We start from the raw sequence: 24,524 nt of genomic DNA, 5'->3' as shown, positions 1-24,524 counted from the left end.
ATACAGTTTTAGTTGTTGGAACAAAACCTCATATCTCCCAAATGGTAACATAACAGGAGAGGGAAAACCTACTTTTAATGTAAGTCAGACTTTTTCCAAGTCATTTTAGGCCATTTGTTTTGTCTATTCATCATGAAATTTACAATGTAAAGAACAACAGGCGTTTTAAAATTCTGTCGGCAACTGAAAAACAGAGGTTTTGTTCCGACAGCAGTGATGTATGTAATTTTGATTTTATTTGCAGTTAAGAGCATCTCTGTTCCCTAAACAACGTTTCCTTCATGCTGATGTTTTTATTGTAATGCTTTCACTGTGGTCTCATAGCTCCATTGTTTGGGCTGAAGCTACAGCTAGAGTTTCATCTGTTTGAAATATACCTTTGTTCAAGATCTTGTGTAAATGATTCACAATCCTAAGTCTCAGACTTGGATTGTGTTACAAACACTGAAATGGGAACAGATGGAATCTGCCATATATGTTGTTTAGAAAAGAAATCTTTTTTAATCACTTTTCACACAAAGACTTGTCTTACTTAGCATACAGTATAAAATTCGTGATGGTTTCATCAATAAAGTTATCAAAAAAAGATAATTAGCAGGTTCTGTTTCACTTCTCACAGCAGATAGTGATGGTGTGTGTTCATGAAACTGCCACAACAAACTCCTTCTTGAATTTTGCCCAGACATTGTCCTGAATCTTTCTCCAGTCTGACTCTTCTTTTCCTCTTGCACCACTAGATACTGGTTCCCAGTGCCACTCCAGTGTAAGTTCAGGTTTATGTAAGTGTCAGTTTACTATGAGTGCTTCACTCATCATATCTTCCTCTTCATCCTCTGAGCCCATGACCACTGATCCTCCCTCCCCCTCCTCCTCTTGCTCGCTGAGTGAATCCGTTGCCGTCCTCTTCATCCCCCTCTGCTTGGACAGGGCCTTGATGTAGCGGATAGTGTATATGTTCCAGTCACAGCTGGAAAGGTGGAAAAGGGGTATCAGGTTAGAAGTTCATTATACCTTTTAAAGAAAAATGTATGTACTTGGATTTATTCTTTCCTTTTTGTCTACTTACAATTATCCAATTATTTGTCCATTTATAATGTTTGTATGGTTTATGTACCAAAAACAGTAATTCATTTTACAGGGCCAAAAATCCCTTAGAAATAAATTAATCGTTTTTATTGCTGTGCCTGTAAGACAGGTGTACAGTAATGTGCACCTAAGCACATTTATCTTGGCAGTTCTTAAACACTGTATCTCCTTACAATAAACTAACAAATACATTAAAAAAGTGACAGGAATTTTTGTTTTGAAAAACAAGCAGATATGCTGTGAGCTAAAAGAACAGTTTGGTTCCACATGTCTCCTGGACGCCACCAGTGTCCAAGGAAGTTGTTAAATTCTATCACCAAAGCACCTGGTTTAGTATGACAAAGTACTGATTAGCCAACCCAGGTTTTGGATGATTAATACAAATAATACTGAGCTTCCTTGATTAGAGATTTGGAAATAATTGAACATACATTTGAACAAATACTGACATACATGAAGCAACTACTCACTGTATTACTGACACTGGTATTTATTCTAATATCAGTGTTTTTCCAAACAAATAAATGCTTACTGTCCAGATAAACTGCTTTTTAATTCACAAGTCCTAAGTGCCTAAAACCTTTTAATATGATAATATGATTTAATATGATTTTAATATGACCTTTGTTCTGATGGTCTGATCCTATCATGCCAGGCTGAAATGTACAGAACAAACTATTAAGTTCTTCTGGGATGCTTTGGAAATGTATGCTATGTAATGATACATTTACTGCTCAGCAGCCTGAGGCAGCACAGCATTTAATCATTTTACCTTCCACTAAATAGGTCTGCTGCAGACTGTATGCAGTAATAACGCTATTGCTGAAGGCTGAATGGATGGTCATAGGTAAATATGCTTGTGGTTGTGACATTGTTACCATGACGAACACAAAATGGGCTGTTTTTGTAGCTTAGTTTCCATATTTGGACTATGGACTGGGATTTGAGATTTAGAGATCAACATTATAATCTGTATGTTATATGATGGGCATGGAGTGGACAGGGACTCACAGTTTGGACAGGTCATCATGGTGTCTCTGGATGCTCTTCAACAGCTGCTGTATAGTCGGCAGTATTGCTCCTGACCTGTCAATCAAATACGTGTGCAAAACCTGATTACCTCGAAAGTTAAAGTATCACTACATCCTCTAGTTTTTGTAATAAAACAGTTAAATAGAGTTATAATGCTTGAGTTTTGATAGTATTCATTGAATCCTATTATCTGATATTATTCTCTTGAGGTTTAAGTGTGATAATGATGAAATATACTGAAAATTATACTGTGAGATCTCCAAACCTGTTCTTGAGCTTCTGCCCATGTAAGGTGAGGAGGTTCTGAGCCCAGGTGAGGTAGAACTGCAAGTGCCTGGAATTCTCCAGGGTCGAGGCCACAAAGTCTAGCAGCTTCTCCACATACACGTCCGGCAGGGAACTGGACACCACTGCCACTAAATAACCAAGAGAGACAATGAACACTTTACACACACAGTACTACACAAATCTTAGACACAATAACATTTTTTAAAACTATTTAGCGTCACATCTCATGTAGTTTTAAAATTTTACCACCATCACCTAAATTTAACTTACAGTGTAATTTAATGAAGTATTTGTCAGAGAAAGTTCACAGTTTAGAGTTTTCATCCAGTACCTGCTTCAAATTATCAATACACCATTATGTGAATTTTTACAAACTCAAAATAATAATGTATTGATCATTTGTATTTATTCTAATGTTAGTGTTTTTATGATCAAATAAACACTTACTGTCCAAAAGTTTTAATATTTCCTTGGGGCCCAAATACTTTTATGCAATATTATAAAAGTAACCAATATATTAAAAAGTAAATGTAGTATAATATACAGGAGTAAATGAACACATCCTCTGCAAAGAACACATTTAAATATGTTATGTCTCTGCAAATTTAAGTGCAGAATTTCTATTTATTTTCTTCTTATAGTTTAACATACTGGAAAAAAATTAAACATTAAAATATATAATGTGCCTTTTGCACAGGCCACATTTTATGCTTTGTTTCCCATTATATTAAATTCTGCAAGTTAACAGTACTTGTGCATTAAAATGTGCAGAAGTGTGTCTGTAGAGGATGTGTTAAATTATCTGAACTCACATTCAACAAAACATGTCATCTGATCAGCGGCGCCCAAACTTTTGCATACGACTGTCTGAAACCCCAGACTATGATAAACTGTACTTGCCTTGGTCATAAGGCACAGCCTCCAGCACTTCTCTAATCAGAGAGGTTTCATTCAGACGGAAAGCTAGAACAATGGCTGATGTCCATTCCTTCTTCTTCAGCTGACGACGTATGCTGACTGGCGTAATGTCCATGTCCAGGTCATATGGGTCAAATATCAATGAGGCGTCCAGGGAGTAGATGAGCAAACCTTCTGTAGATGCTGCTGCCCAGCTCCGCCCTGATTGAAGGAGAAAGAGCAGCAATAATATATGATTATACAGCATAATATTAACTTTTTTTTTTCTTCAAATCTCACTCCTAATGAACTACCTCAACAACACTGTGTTTAAAGAAAGTCCTCGAGCCCAAAGTGTTTACCATTTTTTAGGGCTGTGAATTTGCTACGATTTGCTACGTGTTCACCACAAGACCACTGTTAGGTGGATATTTTTGGTTAACAGACTAGTCGGAATACGTTTAATATACACAATGACTCTTTAAGCATCACCCTAGAATTTAATCGAGGGCGTCCCGATTTGTATTTTTGCCCAGACTCAGACTCAGAATCCGAGTCCAATCTGATAGCTGCGTAATTTCTGTAAGATTTTGCTACTCTGTAAAAATGAACTGGTTTTACTGTAGTATTAATTAGCAATGTGCACAATGTGACATTCTGGACTGATGTGTTTATTTTTTTTTGCCTACTTTTTAAAAATTCCTATTTTATAATTCGTTTTAATATTACTGACTTAAGATCAAATTTAAGTGACCTACCAGATGATGTGGTACTTTAACACACTGCAGTGAAACCACTTCATTTTTGATTTATGCACAGTGTTATACAAACTGAATTGGCATATTCTGTTTTATTGGACTATATATGTGAAATAACCATTGTTTAAGGTTGTGAATATGCTACAATTTCATACTAAAATAACATATAATACTAACATATTACACCAACTGCAGTCTGAATATGCTGTTTTTGCTTGAGAGCAGTTTTTACTAAGTCATGAGGAGATCAGATAAAGCCAGAAGCAGCGTAGCTGGTAAAGCAGAACGTTCCTGGGATAGTTTTGCTTTCAACCGGTCACAGCTTGTAGGTGGCAAACACTGAGGGAGCGAGTGTAGCGTATGGTTTATGTGGTACGTCGCTCAGGGCTGGGGGCAGTAATAGCCACTCTCTCACATTTCACTTGCCCATTTTACAAAACACAGGTGAACTACAGCTGCAGCAGATACTGCAACTTTTAATTTTCCACCATAGAAATGTTCAACAATGCTAGCATTTAAACTGCTTTGTTATCCTCTGAAAAACTGCTGCAGATGCTGCTGCCCAGCTGCGCCCTGATAGGAGAAAGAGCAGCGATACAGACATAATATTTATTTGTATTTTTTTTATTCTATTCCAATTTAACTACCTCGAGTTATGATGTAAACAACATTATGTGTTTAAAGGGGTGTCCTTGAGCCCATAGTGTTGTTTGCCATTTTTTAGGTAAACAATGATATGTAAATGTTATGCAAATTCTGTATTCTCACTGCTGCAGGTCATGGAATAATGTCTGTTTATAGCTCCTCTATGACAGTAAACAGAGCGCAAAAAGAAAGAAAGGATCAGGACTTAACATAGTTGATATCCGATCTACTAAAATATCCCTTTAATAGTTTTAAAGGACATTTTCAGACATTACAAACTTAAAATTTGTTTTAGGGCCTTATAAGACTTTTTAAGGATCTGCAGGGACCCTTGTTTAAATATCTACCAGCTTATTTCAGAAATGAAGCTTATATATAAGAATCTAAACATTACTTACCAGTTGGGGAGAAGCGGAGAGAGGCGACACGAATTTCTGGCTTGAAGTGGCGGGAACTCATATCACCTGGAGGAGGCAACAGGAGAAACAGTTCAAGCTGATTTCCCCACAAACAAAACCACAGAACAGATTCTGTGGTTTCTAAACTGTTAATTAATACTATGTATGTGTTTGGAAATAGAAGTATATATATATATATATATATATATATATATATATATATATATATATATATATAGTCCTTTGTATTTTTATCATGTTTGTCATTTTTAAAACACACATAAAAAAAAAAAGTTACAAACTGGTCAATACTGAATGTAAACATAATATATATCTAACTACTTACATAACTGTCATTAATTATGTAGTAATAGTACTGCAAAACAACAGAACCAAATGCCTTCTAAGGCTTAATGAAGTCCTCTCACCTCTCCTGACACCAGGAAGACTGAGTTCAACCCCGTCTCCATCTCCTGCGCCCTCATCCACCAGTGCCAGGCTCCCAAACTCCGTCATCTTACGTCTGTCCAGGAACTCCTGCCAGAGTGCCGCATGAAAGCCAAAGTTATGTAACTAGCTGAGATGACAGCCTTTTAAAATACGGTCAGAAGATAACATGAAGAGGAGCAGGTGCTCTTCAGAACAATATTATCAGATTTTACAGATATCAATAGATACAGACTATAGAGACTATAGAGACTACATAGACTATAAAGTCAAAGTTAAGAAGACAGCATAGCGGTTCTTAATTGTAATTAAGAATAACAGTGTGAAAGTTACAGTTGGTTTAGAATTCACTATGAGCAGAGCAGACCGTACCTCCATAGCATCCAGGGACAAATTACAGGAGATTTCAAACTTCTTCATGAGGATCTGCTCCTTGATATTGTAGATGCAGACGAATTTTGACTGGCCACCGGCCAACATGGACTCACCATCAGCAGAATAACACAGTGAAGTGAAGGCCCTGGAAAAATTAAGTGAGTGCAAATATACTAATGATGAATAAAAGTTAGTGAGGTCACTTTACTATTATACACAACACACCTGCTAACAGGTCCCCACAAATGTACATTCTCTGTAGTCACACCGGCAATTGCCAAACAAAAGGAAAACACACCTCGCTGGGCTTTGAGGAAGTAAAGACTTATATGATTTAAGCACCTTTAAATTTTGGGCTTTTAATGTTTAAAGTAGAAACAAAGTACTTCTCTGTGGATCATGACTCTAAAGACAGAAGATATCTTTGATCTAGACCCTGTTTGCTGTCCGAAGTTTGCTTTTTAAGTTTTGCACTAGAGCTAAGAGGCTAATGTAGCTACAAAGTAAACAGTATTATGCAAACTAAATGGCAAATTATCATTTGCCTCAAACTGTATCAAGTTGTTAATAACAATACACTAACAATACACATATATACAAATACAGAAGGTAGAGAGGTTTCAAATCAGGTTTTTAAAATGTCTTTTATAATATTGTTTTATGTTTTGTAACTAAAATACTTACAAATACAATTTTAAAAGTAAAATGAGAGTTTAATAAGTTATACATAGTCTAAATTATGTTTGTTCTCTCACTGGGGGTGAGGCTAGGCTACCTCTGGTGGGTCAATCAAACTTCCTCATGGCTCAACTCTGCTCACGTTTATAAACTACTGAACTACATCTAACCATCTACTACATCCAACCATCTACAGCCTTTAAATTGTTTAGCCCATTGATCTTGTTGGTCTCTGTAATACTCACTTGCCCTTTGCTGACTGCTTGGCGGTGATCTTGTCGGTCTCTTTGCGACCCATCTGAAGATCGTGGCGGCCGATGATGGAGCCGGTCTGGCCTGCCGTCTGAGGATTCCAGAACGTGATTTCTCCATCCAGAGTGGCTACTGCCAGCTCCTGACCATCTGGACGATACGTCACCACCAGACCTGACAAAGAGGTTTAAAGGACACTTATCCTTACTGTGTAGACGCTCTGCACACTGTCCTTTCAAATATTCTTCTTTTTTGTTCTCACTCTCTCTGCCTGATAATATTTTGCTGTTTCTGTGTCACATATAACCAGGGCTTTTCTTCATTACATCTCAGCTTGCAACCAAGTTTACAAGAGCACCTTGCTTTGCTGAATGTCCTGATAAAAAAAAGCGACAAATAGTCTATGCAAGTCTTAAGTGATGCAGATCATTACAAATATATAATAAATATGCATGCACAAAGGCTTTCGACACGATAAGCTGTTTCGTCAAACATGTATGTGGTCCAAATCATCATTAAACTTATATTTAGGAATATTTAACTAGAAATCACAACCAAAACAACCTGTGTCATTACCATATAACGGAGGTAGAGGTGGGCAATACGACAATGTTTTATTGTTACTGAGATACACTTTGATAAACATTATATTTTGTCTGTATCGTCCATATCTAAAGAACACTGACCAACTTCATGTTTCATTATAGACAGGAATAATTAGCCCTGTTTATTTGGGTTTAGTGCAGTGCAGTATGTGAAACGCTGAATAAAAGTCACTGATAGATTTCCTTGGCTGTTTTTTTTAAATGTGGCAATACTGGTGCACTGTGTTAAAATACTGTGATGCATATCGTGTATCATGAAAAGTCTTTTTTGTAATACAATCCCATTTTCCCAAAAAGTTACCAGTCTTTTGTTGTCCCTGTCCCAACTTTTTTGAAACGTATTGCTGGCATCCCATTCAAAATTGACATATTTTTCAAAAAACAATTTAATTTCTCAGTTTCAACATCTGATATGTTGTCCTTTTACTATTTTCAATTAAATCTATGGTTTAAATGATAAATGATTTGCATATCTCTGCATTCTGTTTTTATTTACATATTGCACAGCGTTCCCAACTTTTTGGAAATGGGGTTGTATGATGTTTGCCCACCCCTAAAAAGAGCCTTTCAGATGAGTGAATCTTGCCATAAAATTAGCAAACAGCTTACCATCAGAGGTGAGGCGCAGAACCTCTTTGGTCTGCCAGCTGTCCAGCATGTCCCACAGTCTGACCGTTTTGTCCCAGGACACACTGGCCAGCACAGACTGCACTGGACTGAAGCACAGACAACTCACCGGACCCTCATGACCACTCAACACCTGCCCATACAAACACACATAGATTACGTAGCTGCTATTTGTTGTGTCTAATTGGGCTGCTACATACAGATTAAAGACAAAGACCCCAAAAAGTGCTCAGCTAAATTCAGCTACAGCTTTAAATGAACACTTCACTTTAAAATGCTGATACATTTGATGAATACAAGCTTATTAACATCCCATAATTGTTATGATTCTATCTGAAAACTGAATAAGCTTTATCTACGTGATTCTAAATATCGATTTATGTGGGGAAAAAAGGCTAACTGGCTGCCACAAGACCTTAGCCAATATTAGTTACGCCAGCATTTATCAGTTTAAATGAAACAAAACAAAGCTCAGAAAGACCTCCAGAAGACGTCCTGTCTGCATTGACCACAGGAAGATCTCGAATGAGTCCTGAGCTCCAGCGCAAACCAGCTCTCCACTCAGGTCCACCGCCAGTGAGGAGAACTGTGCCGGCCGTGGAGACGTCAGTGTGCGGAAGTTACGATACCTGAGAACAGACAGAAAGTACACTGAAGGTAGGAACCAGTATAATGTTACGATGTGGTACTTTATTCCAGACTTCCAGCAAGTCATTTCTATAAACCTGGAAAAAAAATGGACAGAATTCAGCTTGAAGGTTTAGGAGAGTTACTAGGAGTAGGAGTCACTGCAGATCCCACAATGCAATACTGCCACGATACACTAGCCAAGATATGATTCTATTGTAATTTTTAAATACTTGTGTAACGCTAAACAGTGCAATATGCCACACAGCGATATATTTGCTTTTGAAGGTAAATTATTGCTCCAAAAGAACAGTTTGTTTTATCAAATGATGGTCCTTTCTAATGATTCCTGTCTGAATGATGGGACTGATTCCCATTCTCCAGCATTCACGGACAGCATGTAATCCACTAAACTGTCTGACTAGTCCTAATAAAAACTCTACTGACAGAACTCGTTTCCACCAAAGAGAAACAGCGCCATCTCGTGGAACGACACAGAAATGTATTATGGTAAACAAACAATAGGTTTAAAACACATTCAAAGTATTCAAAATAAAACATTGAAAACTGGGCCTCTTTGCATTGATACTACTTTAATCCCTCATAGCCGGTATGGTATTAAACTATCCAATATATATTTCTCCACTTTTACAGATAACAGTATGTCATACACAGTGTCTTAAACCACATACAGAGAACACAGTCAGGTTAATTCGGCTTGCTTCCTGTTACCTGTGCAGGTCGTAGGCTCGCACAGTGCCGTCCAGAGAGGCGCTGATCACCACGAAGCCGCTGGTGGTGAAGGTGACGTTAGTGACGCTGCTTGTGTGCTCTGTGAATGTGACGAAGCACAGGCCGCTGTTGGTGTTCCACACTTTCACCTAAAAATGAGACAAATATGTTAACCTCATACTGGCCAGTTAAACCAATTAATTATTTGATTGATTAAATCCAATTAACAACCAATTAATGTTGCAAAAATAAATAATGGACACCAAAACTTGATTGGATTTGCTATGACAGCCCTTTTGGTACATCGTGTACTTGAGAGAAAACAGTTACTAAATTGGCTTAAAGCGATGTGCGTTGTTACTCACGTACTCTGTTAACTGTTTGAGGTGCCAGCATTCAAATACTGTATTCAGTGTTCGGGTATTTCTTACATTTCATCTCAGGAAGGCAGAGAAAATATAAAGACCAAGAATTCAGGGAAATGCTGATTGTGTTTTAATAGATATGTAAAATGTGGAGAGTTTGCTTGTATTTGTGAGTCTGTAACTTGTAACCATTAGTGCCTTAATGAGACCATACTCTAGCTGATGATAGCTAGATTTAGAAACAATGAAATTACAGACCTGCCAACCTTGGGAAAATATTTTGCCTAGCACAATAGTGTAAGGTTAAAAAAAATAAATAAATAAATAAAAATAAAATAAACCTTCACTTGGCACACGGCCACATGGGGGGGCAAAAGCAAGCAGTATTTCTGGCTCCTACAGCCTAAAATCCCTACTTTTAATGCAGCCCATTTACCTTTGCAAAGGAGTTAAAAGCACTGTCCTCCTTTGTGGAACCAGCCAGATGAAGTGAGGAGCGAGAGGGATGAAACCTATTTTGTGTCGATTTGCAGTCTTTTGAAATGACTGACATTTGTCCTCCATGGCAAACGAACCTAGCTCTATGGTCGGTCAAACTCTTCTATTTCTTTTGTTTTTTAGAGGGCTAGACTCTGCTGCCTACTGCTGTTAGACTTGAGTATTGCATGTGCACAACTGAACTCTCAGGCGTCACCAGCTTTTTGCGTAGAGTGACAAATCGCATCAGCGTACTTTGATGTCAAAATGCGTACCTGCTACGCAAAATGTGTGAAGGTTGGCAGGTCTGAAATTATATATTATATATTGAAATATAGTAAAACGCTGTCAACTGAGGAGAAAAGACCAAATATAGAAGACAACGAGTCATTGTCGGCATTCAAGATTGTACCTCTCAGCTCTAGTAACTTCTGACACAAAAAACTACTGATTTCTGATGTCGTTTAAAAAGGTAACCCTACAGCCCTACATTTATCTCAGTGAAAGTCCTTTTCTTGGCATTTTTTTTCTTCTACGCAGTTAAAAATTATACGTTCAGTAACTCTTTAGGAAAATCTGTTTTATTGGGTATGCACATCCCTTTCAGCTCAGTAAGCTACAGTAGCTTTGATACAAAAAGGGGTTGCATAAAGGTTTAACTCATATTTCATCTAACCACATAGATTTGATGGAAAAAAAAAATCCACAATTCACCTTCCCATCATCTCCTCCGGTAGCCAGGTACTGTCCATCAGGAGAGTAAGCCAGAGAGGCCATGTTGTTGAAATGGCCTTGCTGCTTGAACACATATGACTCGCTCTGCCACTCCCAAACCAGCAGCTGTCCACGTCCTTTAAAACCAGCAGTCAATTTAGTAACCATGTTCATCAACGTGTAAGAGCCTGTTTACACCTTGCATTAACAACAGACGTGTTTCTGCTCACTTAATATTTACAGCTGACGGAAACGCATTGCGTTACACTTCAAAGTGTTTAAATGTCTACGATAATACTATATTTGTACCTGAACAGCCAAAGCCAATCCAGTCTCCCGTGGGGTTAATAGATATAGCTGAAATCCTCTGATCCGATATGCTGATGAGAAAAAAAACAAATCATAAAAAGAATAAGTTAATAAGTGCCAAATCAATACTTCAGTACTGTAGCAACATTCCAGTTTCAAAGATATAAAAATATCAAGTTTTGTAATCAAGACAGAAACAATGGAAACATTTTTAAAACGAGGGTTTGGCCAAAAATCTAATTTACACAACTTAAGTGTCTGTAAGTTTGATGCTTTAATGCATGCATGGGTTGAACTGGTATTTCAGAGTTGGGGCAACACTATTTTTCCATGGGTGTCATCCACTAAGATTTGAAAACCTATTTCTCAAACTACTTTCCTTTTACGCCTTGAGCTAATCGCAATATTTTCCACAGTTTTTGTTGAAACAAACAGAATGTGAACTGGATGTTTTTTTAATCTACTTGGTTGATACAAAAGCATGAAAATAAAGAAATAAAGAAAACACATTTACTGAGAAACATCTTGAGACTTTCACAAATAATAAAAACTAACTTCTGATTTGGTGCTGTAACAGTTAGAGAGCAGCAGTGAGTAATGTTTGTTTGTGCTTAAGATGTTTCTATTGTCAGTCAGGAACTACTAAGTATTGACAGCTAGGAAGCAACCTGGCTAATCAGCCAATCTGGCCACTTCAGACAAAGAACAAGTAAAGGTAATTGAACTGATAATCACAATTATTAATATGGCAATTAGTCATCAGTTAAAGTTTCAAGGATTCAGTAAGTTCTTAGATGAACACCACAAAGAGGACATCCCACTTAAATGTGTAATGGGAAAAAAAAAAATCAACGAATTGTGGAAACAAACTGCAAGAATGTGTTTAGAACAGTTCAGAGGATTCAGTCTCAGCCCAGAATATCACAATGAACAGCTAAATAGATTTAATGAAACTCATATTGGAAAAGATTTACACTTCCATCAGCTTTCAGTGCCTGAGCTCAGTTTATATTTGACTTTTGGCCAAATCATCGCTTTAATAAAAGCAGTGGAAGGTAAAAGTATTAGCATGGTTTGACTGAAGGCCAACCTGAGTGAGTGAATGAGGTCAAAATCCGGCAGCTCATGCAGGTGGAACGCTCCAGAGGCAAAGCCCGTCACCAGGATGCGTGTGTTCTTGTGGAAAGCTGCTGCCGTCAGGTTATTGAAGTCACCCTCCTTGTTGAAAAAATGTCTGTCGCAAAAAACAGATTGGTACATCTTACTACTTGGACGTTTTAGGAGACCAAGTTAAATTTAATTGTTTTTAAATTTAATTGTACTTCACATTAAGGCCATTTGTAATTCATTTGTATCATATTTATTTAATTTATTTACTTTACTATGAAAACAATCTAAAGTTAAAGCACTAAGGAGTGACCACAAAAACCATAACCCTCTGAAATGACTGAGATAACAAAAACAATATTACAATGTTGTAATTGCATATTATATATGTAATATCTAATTGTATATGCATTTCTCACTCAGTGTGAGTTGGCGGAGCTAAACTGCTTACATAGAATAGGTTGGTATATGCAAACGTATAGATTTTCATGACATCACAAAAACAAGCCATTCAAAATGTTTTTGCAGCTCAGTTTCCATATACAGACTGTATTGACTGGGCGTCAGAAGTATGTTTAGAAACTTAAACAATGTTAACGTATGATAGCGAGCAAGAAAACATTTTTCCATGATATAGGCACTATAATCTTGATCAAATCAATTGTTTAGCAAAATACAGTGTGTTAGGTTATGCCCTGCTCTCTCCTACTTGTAATTCACTGAGACAAACTATGTACTTACATAACTGCATTTAAATAATGTGAGATCAATTGAATGTATAGTAAAATGGCAATAAAGGTAATAAAGCTCATATTCCAATATTAGACAAGCCAGTGCAAAAGACTAAAATTACTCAAGCAAAAAACTGCAAAAAACTGTTATAATGAAGCAAATATTCCACTACAAAGTCTGACTGAAAAGCACAAATGACAGGCAAGGGACAAAATCTGTGTTATGAAGTGTTATGAAAGTCAGTTACTTACTTGCTTTTCTGCTTATAACGGACATTTTTGATCCCCTCTACTTCTGTAGGTGCATCCGCACTGCCTTTAATCACCTCTCCCCTGCGCTCTCCGTCTTCTCCCAGTTCCTCAATCTCATCCTCTTCAGCCTCTTCCTCCTCCTGTCTCTTCCTCTCCTCAGCCATCTTCTTGCGTTCTGAGTATTTGGGACCTTTGCGTAACCCGTCCAGCTCCGTGTCGCTCTCCCACACGCACAGAGCGCCATCCTGACTCACAGTGTACAACTGATCCAAAAGGAAACAGGCTTACTATTTTACAGCAGTTAACAGGATAGGGATACAATAATTTATACTACATCCAAAAGTGTCCAGACACTCCAGCCTAATTAGTGAATTTAGTTACTTTAAAGTGCACCTGTTGGTGATACAGGTGTTCAATGTGCACAAATAGCTTGCATAATTTCCATAGAAAAAGCACTGGCCAAAAGAATGGGACACTCTGGAGCAGCCAGACATGAGCCCTATGCCACCACACCCAATGCCAAGCATCAGCTGGAGGGATATGAAGCCCCCCTGGGCTGTGGAGCAGTGGAATTGTGTTCTCTGGAGTGATGGAGCTCCATCCACTATCTTTGGGATGAGCTGGAGTTAAGTCTGTGATCCAGAACGGATCATCCACCATCAGTACCCGAAGTCATCTAATGTTCTTGTGGCTAAAGGCAAACAAATCCTCACAGCAATGTCTCAACATCTAGTGTAAAACCTTCTCAGAAGAGTAGAGGCTGTTACTGCAGCAAAAGAGGGACAAACTCCCTATTCGTTTTCTTCAGTTCAGAAGAAACTCTATATGAGCAGGTGTCTACAAACTTTTGGACGCATAGTGTATCTAAAATGTTTGTCATGTGTTTGAAAGACAGGCAGAAGAGAATTGACAGTATGCCAGTGCACAATTCATAAAGACATTCTGTACTGAATCTGGAGTTGCAGTTGATGATCTTACCAACTATCATCATTTATCAATAAATGTAACTAATATGCTTTTTTTTTGCTCCTGTCCCTTTTAGAGGTGGGCGGTGTGGCAAGTATACATCACAATGAGTGTGTTTACACGCACTCAATAATCCAATCATAATCACATTATTGCAGTTATATGATTATTCAAACAGTCATGGGAACAGCATACTGCGATTTCTATGACCAAAGTAAGGTCTAGCAATCTGATTGAGAAATCTGATAAAGAGAGCTGGATTTTAGCTCAGTAATCAGATTTCTCAGTGCATGTAAACTCTTACTCAGATTTCTTTCAGATTTCTCAAGCTGCGCATGTGCGAAACAGGCGGCTGTACCGGAAATAAGCAAACAGCGCTGCCGCGAGACGCAGCAAAACACTTTTGGAGCGACAGTGAAACCAACTACATTCTTGACTAAATAAAGGATTTAAATATGTGAAACGTGTTTCATCTTCAGTGGCGCAATGTTTAAAAACATGGCATGACGTTTGAGTTTTACATTATGTTTACGTCACGCCTTCTCCTGTGAGTTTACTGGCTGGTTGCAAGGCAGAAATCAAATTATTGCCTGACTCGTGTAGACCCGGAGTTTCCCACTATCTGATTACTTAAGTGCATGTAAATGCGTTAATCGGATTACTGACAAAACCTGATTTTCTGCAGTTATCGGATTATTAAGTGCATCTAAACACACTCATTATTTTAACACATTTTCAGAATGCATGACACCAATCACAATATTTAGTTTTTCTGATTTGATAAGTTAGAACAGACAAAAAAGTACCAATAGTAGTGAAAAAATACTATCAAAACTGAGTACAATTATTTTATTAACTATTTTACATATAGCAATGCACTAAATCAAATTAAACAGGACTAATTATGCTCTTGTCGTAAACTTGATTGCTGAGTGTTCTCACTGCATTGACGATATCCACAAAAGTTCATTTTAAAAAATATATAATAATTGACGCTGCTGACTTTGCCAACTATTCACTGCAGGCCTACCTCAGCGACAACAAAGTGGCAAAATAGTGTAAGAAAATAATTAATCCTTGTAAGCAGTGAATCTTCATTCTTCGATACTAGCAAGAGACACTGAGAACTTACGTCTAGACTGTCCTTCTCGAAGAAGCAGCCCACAATGACGTCCTTATGGCCCCCCACAGAGTAATAGATCAGATTAGCCCATCGTTCTGCTCCAAATATCCACGTGGTCATGTCTTTACTGCCCACCGCAAAGCACCTGAGACAGCAAAACACAGATTATTCAGATTATCAATGACAAACGTCCCTCTAGAGAGTCAAGCACTTTTCTCAGAACGGTGAACGTTGAATTTTTATCTGTTGCCTTTTGTATTCAAATGAGTCTAATTACACAGACAAGAGCTGAACCTAGATCAGTAATCAGCTGTCAAGGTCTGTTAGACAGCTTGACGAAATGATTTTAGACACTGACTACTTCAGTTACTAACCGAGTATTTCACCAATGCTGAAAATGAATGGAAGTGAACATCAGTTAAAAGCTGCATGATGCTAACTGACTGCTCCAAACTTTATCCTGCATTAGCTCCTTTAGCATTTTACATTTCTCCAAAAATGCAGCCACCACACTGCTTGTGGAAAGATGGGGGGCACACTTCATTTTTTTGAAATTCCCCAAATTAAGGTTTGATTTTTTTTTCTTTTCAATTAAAAAAAAAAACACCTACGATGGTTTTGATAAGATAAAACAGCTACTGGTTAATACTTCAAGTATGCTTATCACGTTCATCAAAGTGTCTTCTTTGCTATGAACAGCTGGTTTATCCTAAATACTGGTTTGACAGTTTTCGTTTCCAAACAATGTTTAATTCACAAAATGTTTCAGCCCAAAGCAGCTTTAAAAAGTGCTGACATCACAACAAAGGAATTAGAGGTGTGACTGATTTATATGTTAGAGGGGAAATTCACACATTTTTCAAAACGTCTGCCTAATTAAACAGTTAAGATGTAAAGAAAGTAGTTTGATGCGAATTGCTCTGTTCTAGAGAAACACACTGAGTCAGAATTGTACATAGTGGTGGTGAGAGGAGCCAGACGTCTGAAGAGTCCAGTGAAATGGTTATATAGGCAAAAAAGTCCCTACAGGAAACCTCTTTTTTCAGTTTACCACTATTTAACCAGTAGAGACATGCAACAACTCAGAAGACATGTATAAGTCCACTCAAATTGATTTGGATGGTAAAAAAAATGGCTATGTTTGTGTTTCAGTCATGGCGACCCCTGGTTCCTATCACCACCACTGTAGAGAGAGACAGTAGGTTCTCCTATAATGAACCATTTTACATCAAGCGAGTCTGATTGACTTTGTTCATGTCTCAACAATTCAATTACACTGACATTCAAAAGAGGTGGAATTCATGTTTAACATCTAAAGCTATTGAAATCAAACACAATTTCCTTGAAAAGCTAGGTCCCCAAACATTTGCATTTCTTTTTGGCAGTCTCATACTTGGAATCAGTAGTCCAGTCGATGCAGGTCGTCTCATCGTAAGGTCCATAGTAGCTCTTGTCCAGAGCAAAAGCGTTGAACTCCCGGTTCTTTCCAGGAGCATTGTACATCAGAGCCACATTTTCTTTAGTCACCACAAACTTCCTACAGAGAGTGAAGAATAGAATGTATGCAATTGATAAGCCTAGAATTTGTGTGTGAAGGTAAAGGGTGTGTGCATATATGTGGAACAACTGACCTGCCATCAGGAGAGAAGGAGACACTGTTAACAGGTTTGTGGAAGTGATGATGGTAAAGCACAGCTCGGGTCACCAAGCTGACCAGTATCGCTGCTCCATCTGCAACACAAATCATAAAACACTAATAACCACCTGAGTCTAATGAAACAATTCAAAAACACTTCTGCCCACTCATCACACTCACAACACCTCAAAAATCAGAAAAGACCACTGAAAAATGCACAAAACAAGATACAACTGGGATACCTTCATCAACAAGTATGGCCAGATTCCCACTGGGTGACAGACCGACGCAGGTAATGTTCTTGTTGGTGTTCACTGGGAGAGTCTCTGACTTATTGCTGAAATAACAGAAGCATCTCTGTTAATAACTGGAGGCCAAAGGGACCAAAATGCAGCATGCATCTATGTCTGTTATCTCTATATAAAACTGTCATACTTGTTTTATTGCAGCTCTGGGCCTCTGGGCCTGTTTTTTTTTAGTATGAAGTTAGTTTAGGACTCTGGATGAGCATTTTTACACAGCTTCTCCTAAAAGCTCCATATAATACATTTTATTGATATTATTTTTTCCCCCACTATGGTTCATTTATGACATTTGTTACTGTGCCTTTAAGACTGACATTCGGAAATGAGCGGTTTTCTGACTGGCTGTCCTATATTTTGCTTCATTCGAAAAGCATGATGGAGGATGAATGGCGGATGAATGTAAATGTGTTGGTTTTCGTGACAACACAAAAACAATGAATCTAAAACAGACAGCTTAGACTCCAGATATGAAGACTGTATGAAACTGGGAGTGAATGGTGCACTTTTTTACCCACAATTGTGAAGGAAGGTTTTCTCATAATTATGAAAAAATAAGTCATAATTATGAGATACTAACTCAGAATTACGTGAAAAATAAGTCAAAATTATGAGATGCTAAATCATAATTATGAGCCAGTATGTCACATCATAATTGTAAGATACTAAGTCATGACTATGACTGTCATAATTATAAGAAAGTAAGTCATAACTATGAGATCCCAAATCATAATTATGGCAGTCATTACTGTGAGATGCTAAGTCATAATTATGAGATATTAAGCCATAATAATGAGACTGAATCACTATTATGAGACACTAAGTCACGCTTATGAAAAAGTAACCTAAGTCACACTTAGGAGACACTAAGTAGAATCTTAGTATTATGAGATACGAAGTCAAAAATATGAGAAATTTTCTCAGTATTATGACTTACTAAACGGCTATTTATTATTTCCCAGTGGTGGAAACCGGATTCCAGAGAATTCAGCTTTCCATGATGTGGATCCTTTAATCTGAGCTCTATAGGGGTTGCCATGACCTGCTTTAAATGGTTTGTTGATGTTTTAAACTGAGCACTCGTGTTGGCTTCTATTGTAATATTACACAGAGCACAGAGTCTGAAACTAACAGCAGATGAATGTGGTGGGATTAGTTTTCTATACAGCCAAAGCTGTGACACTCACTTCTTCAGGTCAAAAACAGAGATGCGGTTTCCAACAGGACTGATGACGGAGTTCCCATCTTTAGAGAAGGAAAGGTTCCCGTGTCGATAAACAGCTCCCAGTAAGTTGGAAAACTGGAGAGAAAATGACAAGAAATCGTCTGTTTGTGTTCAGAATCTTCTGCTACGATCATGATTACATATTGAACAGTCTCTCAGCGGTCTGAGCTGATTTTACACCAGCAGACTTTAAGGCTCGAGGAGCGCTAATAAAACGTGCTCCTAACGATCTCAAGGCTGAGGTTAACAGTAAAACACGTACCTTGTATGCAAACTTCATCTTGGTCTCTAATGTCTTTTAAATCTTTACATTATTCATCTGAAGACTTCAGCAGAAAACCCAGTGTTTCTCACTCAGGAGGCGCACATGTGTAACTCACGTGGAGTCTTTCCGGATCAAGGGTTTTCATTTTTCAAAATAAAAGTTGAAACATTAAACGCTGGTATAAAAGTCCTCCACAGCACGGTACATTGTGAAAGACGTTTTAAATTAAAAAATGAAAGATTTTGTTTGTTTGAACGTTTTGTTTTTAACCAAGACTGTCATGCAGATATATCAGAGCCTTGCAAAAACTTACAAGGTAAGTCAGGTTTATTTATATAGCGTATTTCATACACAGAGGCAAATCAAAGTGCTTTACAAACATAAAGCCAAAATAAAAAACATAAGAAACGTAAAAAGATTAAAGTCAAAGTGCTATTAAAATTTGATGAAAGGCTTAATAAAAAATGTTATGGACATCAATGCAGATTTCTTCATTTATTTATTTATCATTAATTAATTAATTAATTTATTGCCCTGCATACAGAATTGTTTTGTAGTGAAATAACAACTAAATTATTTTGTTCCAAACCTCATTATAGACCCCTTTTTATCATGATGTACATTGTTGGGAGTGGGCATTACACTCTAGTGTATATATTGTGACATTGCATTAGAGCTGCCCAAACTTTTTTGTCTCCAAAATACAATATTTCTTTTAAGTAGAGGGCCAAAAAGACCAAACAGTATACAAATAAATAGAGTAGGGAGGCTTTAAATCAAGTTTTTATATGTTATATTATTTGTTACTAAAATCCCTTAAATACACATTTTCAATAGGAAAATGTAATAAGTTAATTTCATAAACATAAATTTTAATGACAATGAATAAGTTATGTAAAGTATAAAACTCATTGGGTAGTGGGTGGGGTTAGGGTTGGCCAAATCAAACATCCCTACTTTGGGCTGCTCTGGTCTTAATAAGTGATATGTTAATAAAAATTAATTTATTACCAAATTGAAAAAGGGCCAGAATAACTAAATGCATCAATATCTAAAGTATATGGACAAAAAACATTAATTGTACTATCTTTTAGTTTCGTACATTTGTGTGCATGCTCTGTATAAGTCATGAGTTATGCTGTGAGTGTTGGTGAAAAAAAATAAATTCAAGAAAGTGTAAATCATAATCAATAATTAAATTAATATTTAAGAAACAGTCTAACACAAAGCCAACAATTGAATAAAATGACAAACTACAGGAAAGAACACAAACACTACAGGAAAGAACACAAACACTACAAGAGGCTCAAAAACTTCAAAAACAAAGGGGATGAAAATGAAAAATCAAAGAATGAAAAAAAGGTGTGAGGGGGGAAAAAGAGTGAAAAGTTGAGACATCATGAACCCCAACACAGTCAGTAGTTGGATAACTCAACGGCCACGAGGTGGCGCCATTGCACCCTCCTAAATCGCGGAAACTCAAGACTTTAAACATTTCCTAACAGAATGATCTCTAACTACCCTAACAGATTATTATAAGCGTTTATTTGTGCTTAAACTCGTATATGTTGGCGGGTAAATGCGGGAATTCACAGCTTTGCTTGCGCATCACCTGATTTCGTCGCTCTCCGTCTGAGGGGGAACTGAGGCGTGACGTCACGGCCCGATTTGCATACTGCTCTGTATATATGCCGCGCTTGCGCATTGACGCGCTACAGTGCTGCAACGGAGAGTTAACGGAGAATCTCAACGCTAACCTGACTGCCCTAGGTAAGCCTCCGCACATCCACAGACACATATATGTGCATATATGTACACATGCACATGTGTGTGTGTGTATATATATATATATATATATATACATATATATATATACACATTCACACACACTGGCCTGTAATATGCTCTTATTCGACTCTTCTGTGCTGATGTTAGTGCGAACGGTTGGCATTGGTTTTATTTCACTAGAAGATCGGCGTCATATTCGCCAGCTTCTTGTTCGATTTTTTCCGTTCCACCTTAAATGGTGCAGCAGTTATATTCTGGAATGTGCTTGCTGCACCATTTAAGGTGGCACGGAAAAATTCGAACAAGAAGCTGACTTCAGCTTCGTGTCGTTGGATGTCTTAGTGATAACTAAAGAGCGAAATTTTTTGCGAGTATTTAATGTCTCAAGGTGCATTTATAACATGCTTAAAACCAGATTTGTTTCTTAGTTGCTCGCCTTTTTGGCGCGCTAGTCTGCCTGACATATTTCCTTTGTTACGCCCCTTTGTGCTGCAAACGCATTATGCATGATAATTAGTCATTAAGGGCATTTGGGGCTCTTTCTGCCCATGAATGGTAAGGAACAGGCTGTAATAAGGGGTATTTGCCCTGTATCGGGCAGTAGGCTTTGGGGAGTGATTAAGAACGTTAAGGCTGTGCTGGAGATAAAGCAGCAGGGCTGGGCGGTGGTTCCTGGAGCCTTTGGCAAGTCTGCTCAAATCTTTGTGCACGCACGTGGGGGTCCCACACAATGTCTGGACATTTTTATATAAACTTTTTCCCATAGCACAGCCTTTTTTCCCCCCCTCCAGAGTGTCATATTCAGTCTCCTTTTAGGTTCCCCTTTGCAGCCTTCAGCGTGGGAAGTCGCATTGTTATGTAAATGTTCACATTTTTTGGGCCATTTTTCCTTTTGGGCGCCATTGAGAAAGGGTGCGGTTTTTTTGTGCGTTGTTCAGCGTGGCAGTGGTCAGTTAAATCAACGGAACGTGATTCAAGTCGCCCCTGGCTCTTGCTGAACAAAAGGGCTCAATATCTCACAGCCGCGGGCAGCTCAGGAGGTTTAGAAGGAAGGAACCATCTTTGAGCAGTTGAGGTCTCTCAGACAAAAGGAAGAAGGGAATAAGTCATTTTGGGGGCATTTATTTATTTAAATCTGATTTATTTGATTTTCTTGTCTCCCGACAGACACTCAACAATCATGTCTGACAAGCCAAACCTGGATGAGGTCACCAGCTTCGACAAGAGCAAGCTGAAGAAGACCGAGACCCAGGAGAAGAACCCGCTGCCGTCTAAAGAAAGTAAGGCCAGAGCCCGTATTTTAACCGTTACATTACATAACTGTGGGCCTCTTGCAGGGGATATCTGATGGTGTATTAAAGCTGCTTGCAGCAGCATTGTGCAAGATGCCTGCTAAGTTATGCAGAACTGACTGGGTGTGGACATAGTGGAATCTAATTCTTCCTCTTCCTCTTCCTCCACAGCCATTGAACAGGAGAAGCAGGCGGCATCATGAAGCCCCCAAGCCGCCATCATGCACTGTGCACACCCCCTTTCCCTGCATTGCCTTCTTTTCATTTACTTCTTTTAGCTGTATAACTTTGTAACCGAAATGTTGAAAAAGAAAAAAAAATGTTGAAAAAAAGAGAGCAAACCTAAAGCTGCCATCACTGTTGGATGGAATTGAAATCACCCTCCGTCAACAGCCAGAAGAATCACCGCCCCCCTTCTCCAACCCAGCAGCGAAAGAAAATGCTTCCAACTTTTGGAGCACATATCTTGGATCCATCTGGTGTCCATGGCGGGCTACCTCGACGTTGGCCTCGGCTATTGGCGTAGAGTACGAAAAGGGCAAAGGACAGGGGGGGCGTGGCCTTGGAATGTGGACATTTCCAAATTTTCATCAACCAATCGAGGCGTGGCTTTATGTCGACATGTGACCAGCTCACCAATTTAAAGGCGTTGCATTTTTTTGTTTTTAAAGAAATTGAGTTTTAAGATAAAATGCACATTGTTTGGTTTTTATGTCGTCAATGATTAACACCTACTTGTTAGTGCTGCTTCAGGCGAATGCTTTTTTTTTTTGATCGAGACAAAAGAGGAAGAGGAAAAAAAGGTGGGACCAACCTAGATCGGGAAACACTCCTAAGGAACATGAGGGTTATTTTTAAAATTGATTGTGCCCTTTTTGTAAGTGTGTGGTTTTTGGGGTAGCTTTTTGTGTTGCACCCTATCTCGGTTGTCTTATTGTATGGAAGCTATCATTTCTCGAAATGAAAATTCCATGTGGTCGCTTTCAGCTGTAGATCAAATTTTTTTTTCTTGGGTTTCGTACAAACTCAGCAACCATGTTATATTGCCACAAACCATTATCAATAATGGAAAACAAATGTTGTAATAAAACCTTTGTTATCAAACGGCTCTCCGCCCCGTTGTTTACGCTCACTTCTTTTCTCACTCACCCATCACTTGTCACTTGTCTGGGATTTAGTGTGGAAATTTTATTTGTGGGAAATCAGTGAAGTCTACAAACTAGAACATTAGGACGATCATCCTGAGCTTATATTTTGCATGTGTTCTGGTTAACTTTAGCATTAGCATTGTTCCAGAACCCAAAGCATTCTCTAAGAATTCTTAAATGTAGTGTTTTACACATTAGTTAAACATTTTTAATCACTTAAAGTATTCTGCATGTATTTTCTTACTGACAGATTTACTATTGGCAGGTTTAATATAATCAATGTGTATCTTTTTGAAACATTTCTTGCTTATGGAAATAAATCCTGATAGCTGGCAGGGAGGCTTCCTGACTCAGGCTCCAGGGTTGGGGGTCCTCACAGGTGGTGACTTGGCAATCTGACCATCCAATTATCCTGCGGCTCTGTGCCGTGCATGCTGGGAGCCTCAAAGCCTTCTTCCTTTGGCTAAGATTAGCATTTGCCTGCAAAGCCTAATGGCATTAGCTGACTCCATTTTCCCTAGTTATAAGACGAAGCACTGACTGGCTTACATGAAAGTTCATGTGAGTCCATTCTCTGTAGTTACATGACAAAGCACAGACCTAAAGGAAACGGGTAAAGAGGGTAATTTTTGCTAATCCCATAAATGGAGCACTATTGCTAATCACTCCTACGCAAGAGTCTATTTCAAGGACATGTTGTGGATTTCCAAGCGTTTTTTTGGATGATGTTCACCTGCACATGTCATTGCAATTAGAATTATGGTCATCAAAAAGGGCAGGAAGCTATCCTTGATGGCTAACCATGCGTATATATCAAAATACAGTTATATAGGACTGCATACAGTGTACAGTATTTGTCTCATTTCCAGTCAAACCAGCCATTAAGTACAAATTATTTATTTTTTAGGAGATGTTTCTAAGAAGATTAGATATAAAAAGGGGAAAGTCAAAGAAAAATGAATGATCAGTCAAGCTCCACTCTCGCTTCAGATCTGAAAAAGTTTCTGTCCATCCTTCCACTTTGAGAAGAGAACTCAGCACTATGAGTCTGAAAGGATGTGCAGCTGTCAAGAAGCTGAGAAAAGGAAGCAGACAAAAAAGAAGAAAATCTGCAAATCAATCAAAAAAGCTGCTGGTGTTTTCAGAACAATGGACTGACCATCCCAGAGTCCAGACCTCAACATCACTGAGTGTGTTTGGGATGATTTGGATTGAAGCAGAAAGTACAACCAACTTCTAAAACTGAACTGTGTGGAAAAAACTCTTATATAAGAATATAAGCTATAATAACGTCAGAGAATGGACACACTAAATAATTAAATATTTGATATTAAATCTAATTTTCTGTTAACTGTATGTTTTCTACTTTTTTTCCTG

At 38.1% G+C, this 24,524-nt stretch overlaps 2 protein-coding genes across 2 annotated transcripts; one reads left to right on the top strand and one right to left on the bottom strand.

The window, feature by feature from the left end:
• Window positions 1–476: 476 nt before the first annotated feature.
• pwp2h (PWP2 small subunit processome component) lies at window positions 477–19,042 on the bottom strand. The gene is made up of 21 exons (XM_036557138.1): window positions 18,917–19,042; window positions 18,617–18,729; window positions 17,370–17,464; window positions 17,123–17,222; window positions 16,885–17,028; window positions 15,501–15,636; window positions 13,403–13,665; window positions 12,403–12,546; window positions 11,313–11,383; window positions 11,004–11,140; window positions 9,448–9,596; window positions 8,570–8,717; window positions 8,071–8,221; window positions 6,850–7,030; window positions 5,924–6,071; window positions 5,533–5,641; window positions 5,105–5,170; window positions 3,307–3,525; window positions 2,384–2,534; window positions 2,098–2,172; window positions 477–967 (listed from the first exon to the last, which is right to left on the bottom strand). The coding sequence occupies exons 1-21, from the start codon at window positions 18,932–18,934 to the stop codon at window positions 787–789; spliced, it is 2,799 nt and encodes a 932-aa protein (XP_036413031.1). The 5' UTR covers window positions 18,935–19,042; the 3' UTR covers window positions 477–786.
• A 1,517-nt stretch (window positions 19,043–20,559) lies between these two features.
• LOC118797910 (thymosin beta-11-like) lies at window positions 20,560–23,107 on the top strand. Its single transcript, XM_036557209.1, has 3 exons — window positions 20,560–20,689; window positions 21,875–21,987; window positions 22,171–23,107. The coding sequence occupies exons 2-3, from the start codon at window positions 21,888–21,890 to the stop codon at window positions 22,200–22,202; spliced, it is 132 nt and encodes a 43-aa protein (XP_036413102.1). The 5' UTR covers window positions 20,560–20,689; window positions 21,875–21,887; the 3' UTR covers window positions 22,203–23,107.
• The last annotated feature ends 1,417 nt before the right edge of the window (window positions 23,108–24,524 follow it).

Source organism: Colossoma macropomum, unplaced genomic scaffold (assembly GCF_904425465.1).
Source record: "Colossoma macropomum unplaced genomic scaffold, Colossoma_macropomum, whole genome shotgun sequence".
Lineage (NCBI taxonomy): Eukaryota > Metazoa > Chordata > Actinopteri > Characiformes > Serrasalmidae > Colossoma > Colossoma macropomum.
This window is presented reverse-complemented; position numbering and strand designations above follow the sequence as displayed.

Excerpts from the sequence above, each read along its gene's own strand:
- pwp2h (XM_036557138.1), bottom strand. Across the intron at positions 15,637-16,884 it reads GACTGGACTACTGATTCCAA|GTGCTTTGCGGTGGGCAGTA; the intron begins GTATGAGACTGC and ends TTGCTGTCTCAG. Across the intron at positions 12,547-13,402 it reads CGTTATAAGCAGAAAAGCAA|ACATTTTTTCAACAAGGAGG; the intron begins GTAAGTAACTGA and ends TTTTTGCGACAG.
- LOC118797910 (XM_036557209.1), top strand. The coding sequence starts at position 21,888 with ATGTCTGACAAGCCAAACCTGGATGAGGTCACCAGCTTCGACAAGAGC. Across the intron at positions 21,988-22,170 it reads CCCGCTGCCGTCTAAAGAAA|CCATTGAACAGGAGAAGCAG; the intron begins GTAAGGCCAGAG and ends CTTCCTCCACAG.